We start from the raw sequence: 21549 nt of genomic DNA, 5'->3' as shown, positions 1-21549 counted from the left end.
GCGGGGTCGCGAGTTCAAGCCTTGGGCGAGGCGTATGTTCTTGACGATTTGATAAAAGACATTGTGTCTCAAATCATTCGCCCTCCACCGCTGAATAATGTGAAGAAGTTGACAGTTACTTGCGGAGAACAGGTTTGTACTGGTACAGAATCCAGGAACACTGCTTAGGTTAACTGCCCGCAGTTACATAACTGAAATACAGTTGAAAACTGCCTTAAACCCAAAACAAACAAACAAATATTTTTATGACATGTTATGTAAATGATGGATAATTTACTAATAATTTACGACCGGGATACGTCGGAGTTTGTTTATTAATTTCTTAAAAGATAAGCAACACTTTATCAACTATTCAATTAAAATTGTGTTAAAACTTTCATATCATAATGAGAACACAGACATTTATAGTTCTATTCGACCAATGTAGGTTAGCAGGTACAAACCCCGTCCTGGCATGGACCCTTCAGCCAGGAGCTTACAAGTTGGTCCTTGATGGAAACAGACTATGCCTGCGCAAGAAATTCGGTAAGAGTTTTTCAGTTACTTTCCATTCAAACTGTGACAAAGGAACGTATGCTATATTTTCTAATAAATTATGAAGGTCATTAACTTTGTAACATTATTTTTATTGCTGTACCCAATAATGCATTTCTCTGCAAGAATTACTATTATGTGTAATATACAAAGGGACAAGTTCTCTTGATGCTGGTCGTCCTCTGTCTGCTAACAATTAAATACTTTAGAATGTTTTACGATCCTCATACTTGATAGGCACATTGACCAGAATTGATTTGGTACCTCATAATTATGTCTCCCCCCCCCCCCCACTCCCCTCTGGGGGAGACATATTGTTTTTGCCCTGTCCGTCCGTCCGTACGTCACACTTCATTTCCGAGCAATAACTGGAGAATCATTTGACCTAGAACCTTCAAACTTCATAGATTGGTAGGGCTTATGGAGGAGACGACCCCTATTGTTTTTGGGGTCACTCCGTCAAAGGTCAAGGTCACAGGGGCCTGAACATGGAAAACCATTTCCGATCAATAAGTCGAGAACGACTTGACCCAGAATGTTGAAACTTCATAGGATGATTGGTCATGCACAGTAGATGACCTCTATTGATTTTGGGGTCACTCCGTCGAAGGTCAAGGTCACAGGGGCCTGAACATCGAAAACCGTTTCCAATCAATAACTTGAGAACCTCTCGACCCAGAATGTTGAAACTTCATAGGATGATTGTTCCTGCAGAGTAAATGACCCCTATTTGTTTTTGAGGTCATTCCTTTAAAGGTCAAGGTCACAGGGGCCTGAACATTGATAACCATTTCCGATCAATAACTTTAGAAGCACTTGACCCAGAATGTTGAAACTTCATAGGATGATTGAACATGCAGAGTAGATGACCCCTATTGATTTTTGGTTCAATCTATTAAGGTCAAGGTCACAGGGGCCTGGTCATGTAAAATCATTTCCAGAAAATAACTTGAGAACCACTTGACCTAGAATGTTGAAACTTAATAGGATGATTGGACATGCAGAGTAGATGACCCCTATTTATTTTGGGGTCACTTGATCAAAGGTCAAGGTCATAGGAGCCTGAACAGTGACTTGAGAACCACTAGGCCAAGAGTGTTGAAACTTAACGGGATGACTGGACATGCCAAGTAGATGATCCCTATTGCAGCCAACCATCAGTGTCTCTTTGACTTTCGCTCCTGACCCCTATTGACTTCTTGCCTATAGGACTTTGCATTGGGGGAGACATGCGCTTTTTTACAAAAGCAGTTTCTAGTTTTGAGTTGTTTTCTTTTATTCAAAGTTCATGGCCATAGTCATGCTAATTGGTCAGATAAATGTATGTGATGGCACAGGTTGTCTGCTTGCAATTTATGCCAAATAATTTAAGAATACTTGCATCTATGATCCCCAAATTTCACAAGCATACTGTAAAATGGCAGTGGATGGTCCCTATTAATCTTGACCGAGGTCAGTAGGTCAATGTTCAAGTTACAGTAACTGTTTAACTCGGTCCAGTAGGTCAATGTTCAAGTTACAGTAACTGTTTAAGTACAAAAAAGTGTTTCCGCTCAGTATTTAAACGCCTCGATAGCCTAGTGGTAGAGTGTCCGCTTCGAGTGCGGGAGGTCGTGGGTTCGATCCCCGGCTGCGTCATGCCAAAGACGTGAAAAATGGTACCAGTAGCTCCCTTGCTTGGCGTTCAGCATTAAAAGGGAAACTGGCCTCTTCTCTCATACCCTCGTGGCGATGGATTCCATCAGGAATGAGGTGTCGAGAGTGGTTAATATAAGTTGTAAAACTTTCCTCGCACTCGACCTAAAATAAATTATGCATAAATTTAAAGAACATCTTGACCAACCACCCAAAGTCTTGGCAGGTTTTATTTGAAATCATCTTCTTCGGAAGTAATATTTCTCCATGCAGCTGTGCTCTTGTTCAATTTTAGAATATTCTATATTGTTTTGAATGTAAAGATTTAGTCACTATAAGGAAGAGACGTACCAAAAGCATGAAATGAAATTATCAAAATACAAATAAAACACAACAGTATATCTTCTTAAGATATGCAGTTTGTCAAAGGCCTTAGATTTAAAATAGAAAGATTTTATCTATAAGGGGGGAACCCCTCCTCCCAGCACCCACATGCTGACATTTATCTTGAATAAGGTGTAAATGTGATTTTATGATTTCAAAATACATTATTTGCAATAAGTGATTTTTGGAGACCATTCACAAACACACCTGCTTTTGGGGCAAACATTGGAATTGGCCAACATGTTACAGTAGAACTTCTACATAAAACAGAATAGTATTTGAATGCTGTATTTCAGGGAAGTTATGGCACAGTGGTTGGGGAAGCCATACAGGGTCTGCTGAATTTGAGCTCCTCCCAAGAGTCTGACTGAAGCTGCATCGACAGACCTGCCATCTGATGACCAGAGACTTAATACTCATTTTAAAAACAGATCAACTTGTCAATATTTTCTTTGTGGTTTACAAAATATAATCAAATATAATAGTTATATTATTGACTTTTAACGAAATTCAATGATAATAAAATTTCATAAAATATTAGTCTGATGTTTAAAAGAAAACACAAAAAACAATGGCATCTAATATAGCATCTATGTGACATTTTAGATTTATATAAATTGATATATTTGTTTTCACAATCAAGTTCTTTCATTTGTTTAAGATGTTTACAGTTTCTGTTATAAAGATTTTACAACCTGTTGAATACTTTTACCAAGTATTAACTAAATTAAGGTCATATTATGAAAATAAATTCAAGATGAGTTGTCTAGTCATGTTAATCTGATTACATTATATAAGCAATGTTTTAACTTCACAGTTCTTGTTGGACAACACTGCTTTACACTTGTTGAATTTCCTTTTGCTGAAAAATTACTGACACAGTACACGTTTTCAGTGTTTAAATTACAAACTCTTTCTCACATGTTTTAATTAGAAACTTTTCTAGTCACACACTTTTCTTACAGTGGCATATAACACTACATTTTATAACACTTTATATCTTATTCATTTTAGTTTTAAAGGCTTATTTATGTTTTCATGATACTCGGGAAGTATATAAACATAACTTGTTTTGGAAAAGTTTTTTTTTAAACTCTTCATAAAAAGCCTTACTGATTATATAGAGCTTATGACTACAAGAGTCATTACAGAGAATGAAATGTCTCAAAAACCCATTTGTTTGTGATTCTGTGGGAATTTTCTCACAGATTTTGAATGTATGATATGTTTCAATTATTTCACCTTTTTGTATGGTTTCAAATTAATTGGAAGATAACTCAAAATTCTATGGAAAGGTTGTCTGAAGCAGGGAATGCAGTAACCACATTTTGAATACATAACGACACCCCTAGCTATACTGATGATAGGTTTGACATACTATTCAATTTAGTGATGACCTCATAAGCTCTATGATTTGTTGTTATATATGTTTAAGACATTAAAAATGTACCTTTTTTATACTTCCTGAATAAAATTTCATTGAAAACAAAGTTGTATAAAGTGTTACATGCACCTTAAATTGTTTGGTTTTGTTCTATGCACAACCATAGTAGTTCAGTGCCGCGAGTGTTGATTAAATAGCCATTTCACATTCTTTCCTTGAATACACGTTTTTTCATTTTACAGACCTCCACTGAATACTGTTTTAAATTAGTAATTTTACTGTATTATAGCAAAATTTTACTGAATACATTTTAGTTGTTTTTCCCCATTTTGCAGAACTTGACTGAATACATTATAGTTGTTTTTGAGATTTTGCAGAACTTACTGAATACATTATACATGTAGTTGTTTTTGAGATTTTGCAGAACTTACTGAATACATTATACATGTAGTTGTTTTTGAGATTTTGCAGAACTACTGAATACACATTTTTTTATGTAGCAGTATTTCACCGAGATGGTTAGTTTAACTAACATTAAGCAAAACTTTACCGACTACATTTGATAGTGTTATATGCCCGTGAAAGCCAACTTTTTATGTGACTGCATACTTGCTGTAGCATCCATGAAGTAATGGTAATAGGCATCATATTTAAGCAGTTTTTAGCCAATGTTAATCACTCTTGGTCAGATATGATATCTTGGCAAAGTTCATTGCTAGTCTAGTCATCCCTATAGGTTTGAAGTTACTGTCCTTGAATTACTAAAAATTGACAGTATGAACTTACTAACTGCAGAAATGATTATCCATTGTCCTAAAAACTTGGTCTGAATGTTTAGGAGAATAATATCTAGGCCAATTTTAATAACCAGCCAGATAGTCTTTCTGTTACGGCCCTTGAATTACTAAAAACTGCGAAAATTGAGTAGCTCCAGTTTAGTCATTAAATTCATCAAAATTATGAAGAGTATCTTATCCATACCATATAACTGTGTTTCTATAAAATATAGGTCTAGCTTCAGTATCAGCCAGTTTGGATCTCCAGAGTTCTGACCCTGAATTAGAAGAAGATTGAGAAAATTGACATATTGTCTGGCTGGCTCTATGAGTACTTTTAGAAGTCCAAAGTAATTTGCTGTGACTTGCAATATAGTTTGGCACTCTTTATTATTATTTAAAGTAAACTTTACTGAATACATAATAATTGATACTTCAATTTAGCAATATATTACGGAATATTATAGTAATTTTTCCTTTTACCTCCTACCACATTACTACTTCAAATATTCCTTCGTATGTTTCATATTATGAAATAAACTGTTGTTATTGAACTTTGTCTTCAGTTCTCGCTGGATTTTAAATCAAACCAACATTGCTCATTTTGTATATACATGTAGTTCTGAATTTTCAGCTTTTTTAATGATGGAGGAAGACCCACCAAGTGCTACTGTGAGCACTATCTCGGGCATTGGCAAGCCCCTCATTTAAACCATACCAGTCATCTGCAAGTCACCTACAGTCTGAGCAAGACTAACCTTGGAGGTGAGGGACAAGTGAGTTTTATTTGTAGCATGTCCCTCACTTTCATTTCAGGTTTGTACTGGTGCAGATTCCAAGAACACTGGTTAGGTTAACTGCCCGCCGTTACACGACTGAAATACTGTTGAAAAACGGCGTTAAACCAAACAAAAACCTCGGATAGCTGTTAGTTAACAAGCCACATGTTTCAGCCATTGACTCATATAGATAGTAGATAGGAACTTTTAATATCTATCAAAAGTAAATAAATTATAAATTCCTAGGAGGTATTATTACTGATCCCTTTCCTTTAAATCCAAACAGCTTTCTGAGTACCAGTCTTCATTAGGCAAAGGGAGGTAATGATTTACATTTATCATTTAGTTTTGCTAGATATGTAAATTTTAACATTTTTAAAGTAAATCTTCAACAAATATAATACAACAGTTACAATATTTTTTTTAGAACTACACTTCTGTTAAAATCTGGGCAATCAGGATAGGAAAATTAAAAAAACTAGAAATGGGACACAGATGCCCCCACTTTATGACAATGGACACAAATTTTTTCCTAGGTCAGGGGCCATAACTCCTACAATACTGAATGAATCCTGACATGAAACCCCAGGTGCACAACTGCACATGCTGACCAACATTCCTGTAAACTTTGGTGACTCTAGGTCAAATAATTTTGGAGCTACGCGTGACACAACATTAAAATTACCAATTTGTAACTAAGTCAGGGGCCATAACTCCTACATGACTGAATGAATCCGGACGCGAAACCCCAGGTGCACAACTGCACATGCTGACCAACATTCCTGTAAACTTTGGTGACTCTAGGTCAAATACTTTTGGAGCTACGTGCGACACATTAAAATGACCAATTTTTACTAAGTCAGGGGCCAAAACTCCTACACGACTCAATGAATCCGGACATGAAACCCCAGGTGCACATGCTGACCCAACATTCCTGTAAACTTTGGTGACTCTAGGTCAAATACTTTTGGAGCTACGTGCGACACAACATTAAAATGACCAATATTTTACTAAGTCAGGGGCCATAACTCCTACACGACTGAATGAATCCGGACGCGAAACCCCAGGTGCACAACTACACGTTGACCAACATTCCTGTAAAGTTTTGTGACTCTAGGTCAAATACTTTTGGAGCTAGGCACGACACAACACTAAAATGACAAATTTTTACAAAATCAGGGCCCGTAACTCATACATGACTGAATGAATCCGGACACGAAACCCCAGGTGCACAACTACACATGCTGACCAACATTCCTGTAAAGTTTTGTGACTCTACATCAAATACTTTTGGAGCTAGGCGCGACACATTCTCGGAAGGACGGACAAGGGCAAATCTAAATGCACCCCCCCCCCCCCCCACTCCCCCCAAAAGTGGGGGCATATAAAGTTCTACATGCATTTAGTACTAATAGCCCATAATTATATGCAAAAAATCCATTACTTTACCAAAATCTGAAAAACCATCTTTAATGACTGAACTGAATTTTTTAGTTAACAACAAACTAGGTTATTGTAAATAAATCTCTTTATTACATGATAACATAAACAGAAATATTAGTTCATGGGTTTAATATGAAAAACATATAAATATTGCAGGCATATCATTAAAAAACTGCCTAATTTCTGTATATTTTTAACATTCCATACATGTATTAACATGGGATTCATGTTTTGCAACCCATCGTTTTTTTTACAGTGATTTTAATGTAACAAAATCATCTGGGTTGTTAGACTCTAGAAACTTGTTAGAGAATTTAAGATTTTGTATGTGATGTACATGTATACAGACGTGAAGGATTTCCCTGTAAAGTCTGAAATGTCTTGGATAAAACTGCCTGCATGAAGCAACTGTGATTGCAGGCAGTGGCCGAACTTTATGACCACTGACTGCCCCGATTCTGTTAAGGTATTAGGCCCATAATAGAGTACCTTCTTTTTGAAGAGTATTCAATTCCTACCATAAACCTACTCTGACTGCAATTTTCAGGGGGCGTAGGTTCAAACCCCATTGGGACCAAAATTTTTTTTCCTTATTTTCCATTTTTTCTAGTAAGTTTTCATTTCTTTCAAGACTTGTTAATGATTTATTGCATAAAAATGGGGGAAAATCATTTGATAAGCGATTTCTTGCTGTTCAAAGTGAATTTACCTCTGAAACAGAAGGGGGAGAGTTAGACATCTTTAAAAATACTGAGTTACATACGGTAAAAGTTCTTTATTTTGCCTTCAATCTTTAGATTACATATTGTGGAAGAAATGAAGGTAGGTTTTACTTCTGCCCCAAGGTTATTTTTGAATGAAGCGAGCAAAATTCAAAACAGACCCACAGCATTCGACCTTAATTTTTCAATGTTGGAGTTAGAATTCTGTCACATTCAACCGGTTTACTTGAGGCACCCTAAAAAATATGATATTGACAGTTTTTATTGTAAGTTTTATATATGTTTACCAATAGTTTGATGTTTCTTTCATAAAAAATAATAGTAAAATGAATTCTCTGTAAACGTTTTAGATAAAGGCCATCACTTTGAAATTTGTCCCCACTTGAGCTTGAGAAAATACCATTAATTATACAAAATATATAAAAAACGGCACAGTAAAAGTTTTTAAAAATTTGCAACACAATGTAAAGCATGGTCACCTGTAAGAATATACCAAGCAAATGCCATTTCTTAAATATTACTATTAGGGGCATAATACCTTAAATACAAACAAACTTCATTTGCTCAAACTCTAATAATTCGTACTGGTCAGGTTCTGGCAAAATCCATGTATAATGTATTTTGTTTGATGGCCCAAACTACTGATAACTAAACAAATTATGTTGATTCTGTCTAGTTTAAGCGAACAAAGTTAGACTGTACTTAAATGTTTTTATGCAATAAGTTGCTCGATCCATTTGCGCCAAGTTAAAACATTTAGTCTAAACCATGTTATAAGAAAGCAATTAAAGCATAGCAGTGTTTGACTTTATTTACTATATGTAGATTTTTTTTGCGTCAGAATTTCTAGTCATTCCAACACATATTCACAAACCTAATCCTCTCATCACAGTTTTATTCAGATTTGCAATTACAAAATAATAAATGACATACAAAAATACATAACACAGTCTAATATGGTTTAGTTTTGAGTATATAACTAGATGTTTATTGAAATCTTATATCTGATAACTGTAATATCATGCATACTGTCTAGACTGGCCTGCATACATTTTCATCAATTCTATTTCCAAACTAGAGTTGTCACAGGAGTGACGAATTATACCCCCACAATATGGCCTTGTCACAGAACTAAGCCAATGTCAAAGCCGAACTTGCTTGACCTTTGACCTACTGACCACAAAATCAATAGAGGTCATCTGCTAGTCATGATCAACCTCCCTATGAAGTTTCATGATCCTCCGCCAAAGCATTCTCAAGTTATTGTCAGTAAAAGGTTTAAATGACCTTTGACCTTTGAAACTCAAAATCAATATGGGTCATCTGCTTGACATGACCAATCTCCAGATTAAGTTTCCTGATCCTAGTCCCAAGCATTCTCAAGTTATTGTCCGAAAACTGTTTAAATTTTCCCGGGTCACTGTGACCTTGACCTATTACCTACTGACCTCAAAATCATTAGGGGTCATCTGCTAGTCATAACCAACCTCCCTATCAATTTTCATGATCCTAGGCCCAAGCATTCTCAAGTTATCATCCGGAAACCGTTCAACTGTTCCCGAGTCACTGTGACCTTGACCTTTGACCTACTGACCTCAAAGTAGAACTTGACCTGTATTTCATGATGTTACACCTGTGTACCAAAATTTATGATCCTAGGCCCAAGCGTTCTCAAGTTATCATCCGGAAACCATTTAACTGTTCCGAGTCACTGTGACCTTGACCTTTGACCTACAGACCTCAAAGTTGAACTTGACCTGCATTTCATGATGTTACAACTGTGTACCAAAATTTATGATCCTAGGCCCAAGCGTTCTCGATCCTAGGATCCTAGGCCCAAGCATTCTCAAGTTATCATCCGGAAACCGTTTAACTGTTCCGAGTCACTGTGACTTGACCTTTGACCTACTGACCTCAAAGCAGAACTTGACCTGTATTTCATGATGTTACACCTGTGTACCTAGGCCCAAGCGTTCTCAAGTTATCATCTGGAAACCATTAAACTGTTCCGAGTCACTGTGACCTTGACCTTTGACCTACAGACCTCAAAGTCGAACATGACCTGCATTTCATCATGTTACACCTGTGTACCAAAATCTATGATCCTAGGCCCAAGCGTTCTCAAGTTATCATCCGGAAACTATTTAACATTTCCGAGTCCCTGTGACCTTGACCTTTGACCTACAGACCTCAAAGTCGAACTTGACCTGCATTTCATGATGTTACACTGTGTACCAAAATTTATGATCCTAGGCCCAAGCGTTCTCAAGTTATCATCCGGAAACCGTTTAACTGTTCAGGGTTACTGTGACCTTGACCTTTGACCCCAAATTCGAATTTGACCTGTATTTTCTGATGGTTCACCTGTGTACCAAAAATTATTTAAATTGGTCAAGCCTTTCTTGAGTTATCATCCAGAAACCATGCAAAACCAACGCACCGACCGACCAACAAGCTCACTCCTATATACCCGCCCAAACTTTGTTCTGTGGGGGTACAACAAGTGAATAAAAATAAAATCTCACTTTAAAAGCACATTTTTTTGATTCCTGAAAATAGAAACAATATTAGTTACTCCAACAGGAGTACTTTTAAAGAGACTCATTCACATAGTTTTCTAATTTTTCATCAAAACTGTGAACGAGTACCTTTAAGAAAATGCATAAATATATCATTTAATCTGCTCTGATATAACTCTGAACAGTAAATCAATGACAGAGCAACACTGACTGTTAATATTACTCCTGCCTTTTTTAATCCAGTTAATTCCAAATAATATACCAAAAAAATCCAGATAATTCCAATTTAGTAATAAAATCCAAAATATCGTCCAAATGAAAATATACATGCATTTCAAATTTACAAAGGAATAAAAGTTTTAACAAATCTTATATTTATTTTATTCCAAATATAATCTGACTTAAAATTGTCTTTTTGAAAATATTGTTATGTAACAGCAGATTACAAATACTGGGTTCAAGCTTATAAATACACAAGTTCTGAGACCAGTCTCAAAAGTTGAGCACCTGATTGGTCCATTTTGAGCTCAAGACTTAAATCAACCAATGACAAAGCTAAATTCCAAGACTGGTCTCCAAACTAAAGTTTTTAACCTCAGAGCCTGGAACCAAACAAAACAGGAACTGGCTTAATTCAGAACTATGTGACTAAAGAGACACAGATTAACATTTACATTCAAGGGTATATAAGTTTCTTGATTTGATTATTTTTCATGATTAATTTTGCTTTATTTTTATATATAAATATGCATAGTATTTTTTTTTTATCTATGTACAGATGAGTTGTATAGAAAATATAAATGTATTAACAAGTTAGTAACAACTGACATAATTCATTGCACATTTAGATTTGTTAACAAAAGTTAAACAATGTGTCTTCATTACACAGATGCCCCCTTAACTGTAACAATCTTATAAACAAGGAGGTTAGAAGGCAATAATTAAAGGAATTATGGTCCCTTAAATATTCATTTCTTTATATATATTTACAGATCATGGATTGCCATCTATGGAAGTCTGTAAGACTATCTGCCTAATGAAGAATGACAAATTTGATTAAACAATATTTTTAGGACATTCCAAGGTAGAGACAAAGAAATGGCAATGTATCTCCACACCTGTGATTCAAGATACAAATCAGTTCTTGGCTTTTTTTCAATAACAAATTTCCTAGGGTATTTTACAACTATTTTTAAATGTGTTTGGGGGACTTCTGTACAAAATCTATTTATGACCATTCTGGTACAGGAATACTGCATTTTTAACATGCTAACAGTTAGATATATCTAAAACATAGGCTCTTTGCAAATCATATAAAACTGTATGTTAACAGATATACCATATCTTTCTTTATACATACTATACAAAAATGGAATGAAATTTTTAAGGTTAACTGGTCCAAAATTTTCTATGATGGTGAGATAATGTATGACTGATAATATAATATATATTTATAATGCTATGATATGAATACATCAATTTCGGGGATTCTATGATATGACAACAGTGGCTGTTATCTCCGCTTCACCCTTTGTCTCTACATGCATGTGTTCTTGACCATATTTCCATACCTTCCACTTCGGAATTCTCTCAATGAACACAGTGATCAGTATTCACAACCAAACACTTCTCTGTAAACTCGCCAGACTGGTCAAATATCACTAACCTAATCAGCAGGTGTGCAGAAGTTTGAACTGGCACAAAATTGTATCATGTGATATGACAGACAAAAGTTAACTACACTGTAGTCACATTTGACATATACATGGTCACATGACATACAGGTAGAGTCACATGACAGATGCATGGTCACATGACATATATATTATACAATGGTATCACATGACAGGTAGTTGAACTGATCACACAAAGATGGGTTCCTCATCATTTATGCCAGTGGGTCGCTTTGACTGGAACCTGCAAACAAACAAAACATTGATCAGTATTAGCATTCATTAGATAGATATTATTTTGCACTGAGAAATGTTTGAACTTTTACAAGTCAATAAATTCATAGCATAACAATACCCTTACCATGGAATTATACCAAGCAATTAATTTCCAACAAATAACATCATCATAAAAATACTCAAAATACCCAATGTTTACTTAATTCTACAGGTAGATATATTACTTTTGCTCTGTGTGTGTAGATGAAAATTATGACGTTCTGCAATAAATTCTTTCTTTTTTTATTTTATGTTCTATAATTCTATACAATGATGCTTGGTTTCAATCATGCAATATATAAAGTATTAAACTAGCATAAAAATATCTACCACATTACATTAACTCTCATGCTAAAGAAGGGTGAAAATGGATCATTTGGTGACATGTGTATGAAAAGAGGGCATGCAAGTGTTGCATTTATCTTTCATATTGCTCTGGATGTGAAGTTATAAAACTAGGAGTTTGGAGAGGAGCTTCTCAGCCCAGTTTGGGCAAGGTTGCATTCTAAACTGGTTCTTAAACTTGTTTTTGTAATATGGCACTGTTTCCAGTACAAAATTGAGTTCATTTAAAGTAATTGTAGCATAAATAAATGAACGGTCAATTTAAAAGACGTGTGTTGTCGTCGACAAAAATGAACATTATTGAGACAAACAGTCAGACATAATAACTTCTGATGGACCAACCCTAAGCTTGCTAGTCCAACGTAACTAGCAACCTTATAATTATGGTGTTTGAAATATCTTCAAAAGCTAGTATTTTAAAACTAGAAATGTGTCCATGGGACACAGATGCCCCCACTACATGACATTAGTCGGGGGCCAGAACTCCTACAATACTGAATGAATCCGGATGCGAAACCCCAGGTGCACAACTACACATGCTGACCAACATTCCTGTAAACTTTGGTGATTCTAGGTCAAATACTTTTGGGGCTATGCGCGACACAACATTAAAATGACCAATTTTTTACTAAGTCAGGGGCCATAACTCCTACATGACTGGATGAATCCGGACGCGAACCCCAGGTGCACAACTACACATGCTGACCAACATGCCTGTAAAGTTTTGTGACTCTAGGTCATATACTTTTGGAGCTAGGCACGACACAACATTAAAATGACCAATTTTTACAAAGTCAGGGCCATAACTTCTACATGACTGCATGAATCCGGACGTGAAACCCCAGGTGCACAACTACACATGCTGACCAACATTCCTGTAAACTTTGGTGATTCTAGGTCAAATACTTTTGGAGCTATGTGCGACACAACATTAAAATAACCAATTTTTTACTAAGTCAGGGGCCATAACTCCTACAGGTCTGGATGAATCCGGACGCGAAACCCAGGTGCACAACTACACATGCTGACCAACATGCCTGTAATGTTTTGTGACTCTAGGTCATATACTTTTGGAGCTAGGCACGACACAACATTAAAATGACCAATTTTTACAAAGTCAGGGGCCATAACTTCTACATGACTGAATGAATCCGGACGCGAAACCCCAGGTGCACAACTACACATGCTGACCAACATTCCTGTAGAGTTTTGTGACTCTACGTCAAATACTTTCAGAGCTACGCGCGACACAACATTTTCGGAAGGACGGACGGACAGACGGACGGACGGAAGGACGGACGGACAAGAGCAAATCTATATGCCCCCCCCCCAAAGTGGGGGCATAAAAAAAATGTATCTCTTCAGTGAGGTTTACTTCGTTATGCAGAATACATGGACTAGCTACTGGGTTACAATGACAATTCAGGTCATATGGCATCCTTCTAGCTTTTAACAAATGAGAAAATCCCTAGGAGTCTCTCACATTATTTCAAGCACTTGCAGGCACATTGGTAGAACCACAAACCTTTCAACAAGCCTTTATGACTTCCTAACATGACAACCTGAGCAGCTCATAGAGGTGGGGTGCAAGTAGTAAAAGTCAATTGAATGAACCACTGCAGCCAATTCAGTTCTGACTTCTAGCTCTAGCTAAAATGATGTTCTCAGGCTGAACCACAGTCAAATGATTTAACCTATATCAGAACAACTTGCTCTATTCCGACGGTATGGTGTTTTAGGAACCTAACAGTGTAGTGTAAGACAGATAAGGGAAAGAAATGTGTGTGTTAATGTCCAACGTGCATTTAAAGTGACTGGTTCAATGTGACATCATTTATAGACTGGATTTCTACTCATTTTCTGACTGGATTTCTACTCATTTTCTGACTAGATCTTAAACCAATACACTGAAAATGACACACAACTTTTCCATATTAAAAAGTAACTGGATGCTTAGAAGTCTGTAAATGTCTTCAATCAAATTGTCACAGAATTTATGCTGCCAGAGAAAATGACTTGTGACACATCCAGGTTTCGAGGTTAAAAAACTTGAATCTGTAGACCAGTGTCAGAATGAGTTATATTTTCATTTTTCTGCTTATTGACAACCAATCAGAGGCTAAGTTATGGCACTGGTCTCCAAAGTCCGTTTTATAACACTGAGGTTAGTTTTGATACTAGGCTTGAAAATGACCAATCGCAATGTGCATTTTAAGACTGGTCTCTTAACTCTGTTTCATAAACTTGGACAGTTGCTGTTGTTCCGAGTCTGGTACTTATTGTTATCTGGCAAACAATATAGTCTTGTGTCAAATCGCCAGGTGAAGTGCCAAGAGTTAATTAGAGCCTTAGCCCTTCAACATTAAACTGGTTAATCTTGTCATTTAAGAAATAACCCAGAATTTTGTCTCAGTTCTCACTATGGTAGATCAATATAAACATTTCTACATGGAAATATGATCGAGTGCTAGCTTTTACATATCTTTTATGGTAAACTTGATGCAGTATACATATCATACAAATAAGTTGGTTCAGAAGTATAAGGTAGATGAAGTGTTTATATTTCATTCAGGAAAATTACACTACTGGAGAAGATGGAGTAATGTCTATATAGGTGATATTACATTAGCAATACCTGCGATAATTGGTCTATGTTAAAAGAAATTCAAGATGTAATAATCACAACTGTTAACTAAGGTGTTGTTTTTTAATACTCTTACCTCTTTTCCTCTGCTTTTTTAAAGAATTTTTTAAGTTATTTCACTTTAATGTTGATAAATCACTAATTCTGTGATCTTTTTTGCATAGTGATTTGTGAAAAAAATCAGTAAAATTGATAATCACTTTATGTCATATATAACCTAGTTTTAAATCCACAATGTTAACTTACTGAGGACATTTTAAACATATATCGGAAAATAGGGTTTATTTGTTGTTTTGAGTTATTATTTTGGAATAACAGGCAAACCTGCTGCAGTTTGCCAATATATAAATTATTAAACATCTAAATATATATTTCAAATTTCACAAAAAAAGACAAAATCCGCCCCCCCCCCCCCACACACACACAGTGAAACACTGTCCACTTCAGCATTGGTGGCAATTCTTTAGCAATTAATTTGGTCCCCCAACTGTCTTCCTTACACTTTCTACATATGAATTGCACAAAACCTCAGATATGTTGAGCATTTTGCTAATCACCTTGCGGCCTCAAGCCATCAGTATTTCACTGTGCAGGAAGTGAACAAGTAATTCATGTTATCATACGGACTTCCCATGCACTGGATAGGACTTCCTTAAAACTTTAACTGGAAAACGTAATACAAACAAGATGCATAACAAACACAGGAATACAATAATTATGATGCACAGTAAATATATATATTTACAGTTTATGCAATACTAACCTTATGCAAGTGCTTTTTGCCAAAATTTCTGATATCTAACATCAGTTGCTCTCTGGGATCTAATTCCCGCTCAAATCTCTTCTGCTTCGGTTTGGAATATTTTGCATCTGCTTTAGAAGGCTTTGGTTTTGAGGTTACAACAGTGGGGAGAGGAGGGGCAGCTGGGGCTGCAGGAGGTTCTGAATGGCTTAGCACCTTAATATGTCCCCTTGGCATCTCCTCTTCCGGGGAAGGTGGTCTGTATTTTTCATTGTCTTTTGTAAATATTTGTGTGCTGGGTGGGGGAGGAGGAATTTGCTGGCTTTGTAATGTTCCTGTGGCAACAAGCGGTTGATTGACAGTTTGTGGGAGAGTTTGGAGAGTGTTTTGTAAGGCTAAAGCCTGCATGCTTTGTTGCAATTGCAGCATCATTTGCTGCTGCATCTGAATCTGTAGCTGCAGCTGTTGTAGCTGCAAATTGGATGGGTCATCCTTTCCTGCCATCTGATTGGTCGAAAAGTCTGAAGCACCCTGGGAAGCTAAAAGTTTTTGATTCTGAACAAGCTGATTTTGCCACATGGTAAACTGCTGTTGTAACTGGTTATACTGAGCTTGCATAAGACTGTTGGAGTCAAAACTATCATCCTTTCTAGGCGATGTTTCACTAACTTGCGAAGATGGTGACTGGGAAGCGGACAACACTATTTTTGTGGAAGATGCATATGTTTCTGATGGAGCACCATTATTATCACTATTTGAATCTTTAACTGGAGTTCGTTGTGCTGGAAGATTTATCATGGAGATAGATTTTTCTTCCAGCATATGTTCAGCTTCGCCTTCATAGTCTGGTGAGAAACTCAATTCTGAACACTTTGTTTTTGCACCATTGTCATAATTTGAATTTTCACCATCATCATTGAACACAGGTTCTTCATTGACAACAGTTGCTGGGACTGCCTTGATCAAGTCCTCAGCTTCAGTATCAAAGTCAGCAGAACTACGAAATTCTATTCTATAATTAACTCTTGGCACTTCATTGGAATCTCTCCTTAATTTCCTTTGTTCTTTAGGATTAGATGCACTAAAGTCCACATTTGATAATTCATCAAATGTTAGAACAAATTCTTCTTTTTCTGGAGGTTTCTCCTCTACAACTGGAGCAGTTTCAACTTCATCCTCAGTATAATCTGTTGGCACACTTTCATCAGCAGGAATCTCTTCTTGTGTTGGCAGTGAAAGCACTTTATGCTCCTTTGGAGACTCAAGGTCAGGAATTTTTCTAGGACTGCCAAAATCTAAAATTCCTGGAGCTGCTGGTAAAATAATAGTTTCCTCAACGAAGAAACTTTCGTCTGATTCTTCATCTTTTTCATTTTGGAAGTCAGAAGGTACAGCATCAATTGTGAAGTCGTAAGTTATTTCAGAAGATTCCCGGTTACCCTGAGGCGACTTTACTTCTTCATCTTTATTTTCGTCTTTGGAGGTCTCATGTATGATGAAAGACTGGTCACTATCCTCGGCCTGGAATCAAAGCAAAGGATGTTTTCAAATACTAGATAGTGCCACAGTCTCATCTCTGAAGACTTGTACTCCACAGATTTTCTTATTTCCAGTTATTTTGGTATGTAGGGAAATCTCAACTTTACATGCAGAGTGTGTACCTTGTCCCCCCAAGACTAGAAATAGTATGTTTAAATAGTACTTAATATGTCTCGAGTCTAAAGAACTATTTCAAATAAATATTCTGTCAGATGATAAAGCTAAATGATTTAGTATGTAGGTCTGCAACTGTTGGAATAATGCTTAATGTTTAGTGGACAACTTGAAAAGTCTTATCAACAGTAATATTTACAACTCCTAAACAAACAGTAGAACAGTATGTTTTGTTTTTCAAAATTTACTTGGGAGCTAACAGGTACACACTTTTACTAACATTGTAAAAAGACTGAAGATTGCAATACAGATTAAAGCAGAGGTTAGGTGGATAAAAAGGGGAAACATCACAATGGTATAACAATCCTGTCTGTATGGTAGAATCACAATGGAATGATACTTGTGCTTAAGGAAGTTTTCAACAATAAAAAACCCAAATACTCCTGCCTACACGAAGGGCTACAGATATTTTATATTTGGAATGATATCCATCAATCTACATTGATTCTAACATAGAATACATCAATCTACATCGATTCTTACATAGAATACAACAATATACACTGATTCTTACATAGAATACATTAATCTACATTGATTCTTACATAGAATACATCAATCTACATTGATTCTTACATAGAATACATCAATCTACATTGATTCTAACACTGAATACATTAGCCTACATTGATCCTAACAGTAAAAAAATCAGCTGACATTAACTATAACATGAAATATGCCTACAATGATTCTAACATGAAGTACATTAACATACATTAAAAATACTTCAACCTATATTGATTCTATCTGACAGTTCTTGAAGCCACTAACAATAATTTCTTATGTCAAGTTAAAGATACCTCTGGGTAAGTAGTGTTCAACAAATGGGATGTGCTTAGGAAAAAACACTAATACCAAAGCACTTCATTTAACTGGAACTTCCAACCTTGTCTTAAAAATATTCACTTAGAAGCAAGCTAGCCCCTTTATATTCAAAACCATACCTGTGTAATGTAGTTTAAAATACTGAAAAAAAACAACAGTATATTGCTGTTAATGTACTGACCTGCTCAGACATCTGTGACCTACTGGAGGGCGAGCCTTCCTCATCCCCATCTTGTGTCAGCTTTGATATATTGTCCTTAAACTCTGGCATTGCACGCTTCAACTCCTCTGAAATATTCCAAAGGATAACTCTTTCAGAACTTAAATTTCAGGTCATTTTATCCCAATCCAAGCAATCAAAATTCATTTTTATTATATCGTGAAAGAACCATGTCGGAGAGTAATAACATATGACTAAGAAATAGGCTTAAATGTTAAACAAGCTGTTTGTACTCTTAATAAATAAAATAGCTTGTTATTGCATTAAGATGTATTCTGGCTAGGGTTTGAACACACACTCCCTGTATTGCCCTCTGTATCAGCAGTCACTATCGTTGCTCCCACTGGCATTGAGATAACAGGCTGTTTAAATTACCTGTCATTTTTGTAACAGATATCATAGGGAGATACTGGAATTATTCTATAAACTACACTAGTACATTATTACATTAATCAGTTAATTAACAGAAGAAAAGTTGTTGATCTGAAAAAGAAAATTGCTATTTCATGTCATACTAAGGCAAGATTTGATACCACCAAGTTACTCAATGAACTGTCCTGTTAAAAACTGATGCAGTGTCAAATGAGTTTACAGTTAAAACGATATTAATATGGAAAACAAAATAGAAGACTGCTATAAATCATTTCATGTAAAAATATAAATTAACATATTTAAAATATTCTAGTCATTTAAACTTATACAAAACACAATAAACATGCTAAAGGTCATAAGAAAATACAATATGTCATGCATGATAAATGGATTTGAGCCACACCATGAGAAAACCAACATAGTGCATTTGCGACCAGCATGGATCCAGACCAGCCTGCACATCCGCGCAGTCTAGTCATGATCCATGCTGTTCGCTAATGGTTTCTCTAATTGCAATAGGCTTTGAGAGCAAACAGCATGGATCCTGACCAGACTGTGTGGATGTGCAGGCTGGTCTGGATCCATGCTGGGCCCAAATGCACTATGTTGGTTTTCTCATGGTGCGGCTCATTTCAGTAAAATAGCATAACAATTGAAATATACTACAGTATAAAAGCAAGAAAAAACTTTAAACTGAAACTATAAACTAGTCAAAAGACTATCTAGCTGAAGTAATGGAATCTATTAACCACTAGCTCTTCTCAAAAAGGTTATAAACCGCAACATAGATCTATGCAAACAGGGGTGTCTATAACACTATTTAGCTCATCATTGCAAATGTTCATGCAAAGTTGGCCTTGGGTCTCTCTGTGCATTGAGCTGCACACTACAAAGCTAAAACAGGTTATTTAAAGTTTTTGTTTCCTTAAATACACAAAAAATTAAATACAACAAGGACACAGCATGTGAGATTATATTCAGCAGTTTGTTTTCTTAGGGTAAAACATCCTATTATCTATAGCATCTAAGCTATATTTATGGCCGTGGGTTGATCTGCCAGTAAACAAAACGTATTTGCTCACGGCAAGTAGATCTACTGGCGGTAACTTCCTCAAATATGAAAGAACTTTTGATAATGCCATGTCTTTAGCCAAAGTGTCACATTTGCCTCAGTTCTAGATTAAAATCTTGTGTTAAAACAAAGCACTATTAAATTCAAAATTCAATGTTTAGGTGACAGTAAGCTTAAGTGATTCAATGGTCACTTATTAACATTGTCTGTCCATATCCATCGCTGGTCTCCCTTGTACCTGTTCTTATCTTTTAAATAAGTAGTAAATGATTTAAAATAGCTTGAAAAATATGTCAAAATCAAGTTTAAAATGAACAAAATAAATGTAACAAAATGACACTCAATTTTTAATTTATTTACAGAAACTTTTTCAGAGTAACAAATAAAATGGAGAAAGAAGTGTTTGCACAGATATATCCTACACCGTTATTGGACATTAATCATGTAACTATATAATAGCATAATGTATATATTCAACCCTTGATCAACTGATGGAATATTTCAAATTAGACCATGCTATTTTAAAAAGCATGCCATTATCAGTAAATATCATGACATACAGGAATATATTTTTATGAAAACAAAAACCAAGTTGTAAGTAACAGTGTAGATTCATCTGATGAACTCTTTTTCTTGTATTTATTCTGTTTAAAATAATTAACCATTTAAAAACTGTTGTCTCTACATTGTATCTAACTGTATTATGATTTTTTACCACTATTCACAGAAGTCATTTAAATTTAATTGAAATTTAGCAAACTCAGTATATATTTGAACTATGAATATACATTCATGATATCGCAATACTTGACACTTAATTTATTCAGATTCTGTTAACACAGATCATGATTCATTTGGTCATATGATATAACTTAGAATTTTAAATTTTATTATAGTCTAGACTTATGACATGCAGATTTTCGTCTATCAGAAGTGTTTGCCTCACAAAGTTCCGGGATTCAATTAAAACGAAGAAGTCTGAAAAAAACTACTTTTAGCAATTTAAGCCTAATATAATGAAAATATGGTTAATAAGTCAAGAATGATAAAATGTAAGTTATATATATTTAAAGATAAAATAAAAGAGTCTAAAACCTAGCAAAGAACTAAACCAATAGATATATGGGAAGGAAAACAAAAATAATGTGAAAATGTGAGTCACACACTCTAAGACTAGCTGAAAACCAAGAAGTTTTGTTAAATATTTGGTGACAGAAGACCAGACTGGCCCACTAAAAACTATAGACTGATTCTCTGTTAGAAGCAAGCACTCGCAGCAAGTTGATTAATGAAAAGAATGAAAGAAAATATTCATAATTTCTAAAAATTTATTATACCCTCAATGAAATGGAATATAATTTTTGTTTGAGCACTTTTGAATTTTGTCTTAAATATGAGGCTCAACACATTTGGTTATCAAATTTGTTAATATTTTTTAATGACTAATTTTTCATTTTTCAACTTGCTTGTAAACCAGTCTACTTCAGGTAC

At 35.4% G+C, this 21549-nt stretch overlaps 1 protein-coding gene across 17 annotated transcripts in view; it reads right to left on the bottom strand.

Annotated features, from left to right (window-relative positions):
• Positions 1-8453: 8453 nt before the first annotated feature.
• Positions 8454-21549, bottom strand: part of LOC123531444 (protein cordon-bleu-like) — a 93116-nt gene continuing 80020 nt past the window's right edge. For 16 of the 17 annotated variants that reach the window (XM_053517452.1, XM_053517449.1, XM_053517448.1 and 13 more), the window contains 4 exons: positions 18576-18682; positions 15878-17377; positions 15106-15119; positions 8454-12093 (listed from right to left, as the gene is read on the bottom strand). In XM_053517452.1, coding sequence (XP_053373427.1) covers positions 12039-12093; positions 15106-15119; positions 15878-17377; positions 18576-18682 — 1676 coding nt within the window. In that variant the 3' untranslated portion in view covers positions 8454-12038. The remainder of the gene's footprint in view (positions 12094-15105; positions 15120-15877; positions 17378-18575; positions 18683-21549) is intronic. The other variant, XM_053517450.1, reaches the window with a different exon arrangement.

This window comes from Mercenaria mercenaria, chromosome 11 (genome assembly GCF_021730395.1).
Source record: "Mercenaria mercenaria strain notata chromosome 11, MADL_Memer_1, whole genome shotgun sequence".
NCBI lineage: Eukaryota > Metazoa > Mollusca > Bivalvia > Venerida > Veneridae > Mercenaria > Mercenaria mercenaria.
The sequence above is the reverse complement of the archived record's forward strand: the minus strand, read 5'-3'. Positions and strand labels throughout refer to the sequence as shown.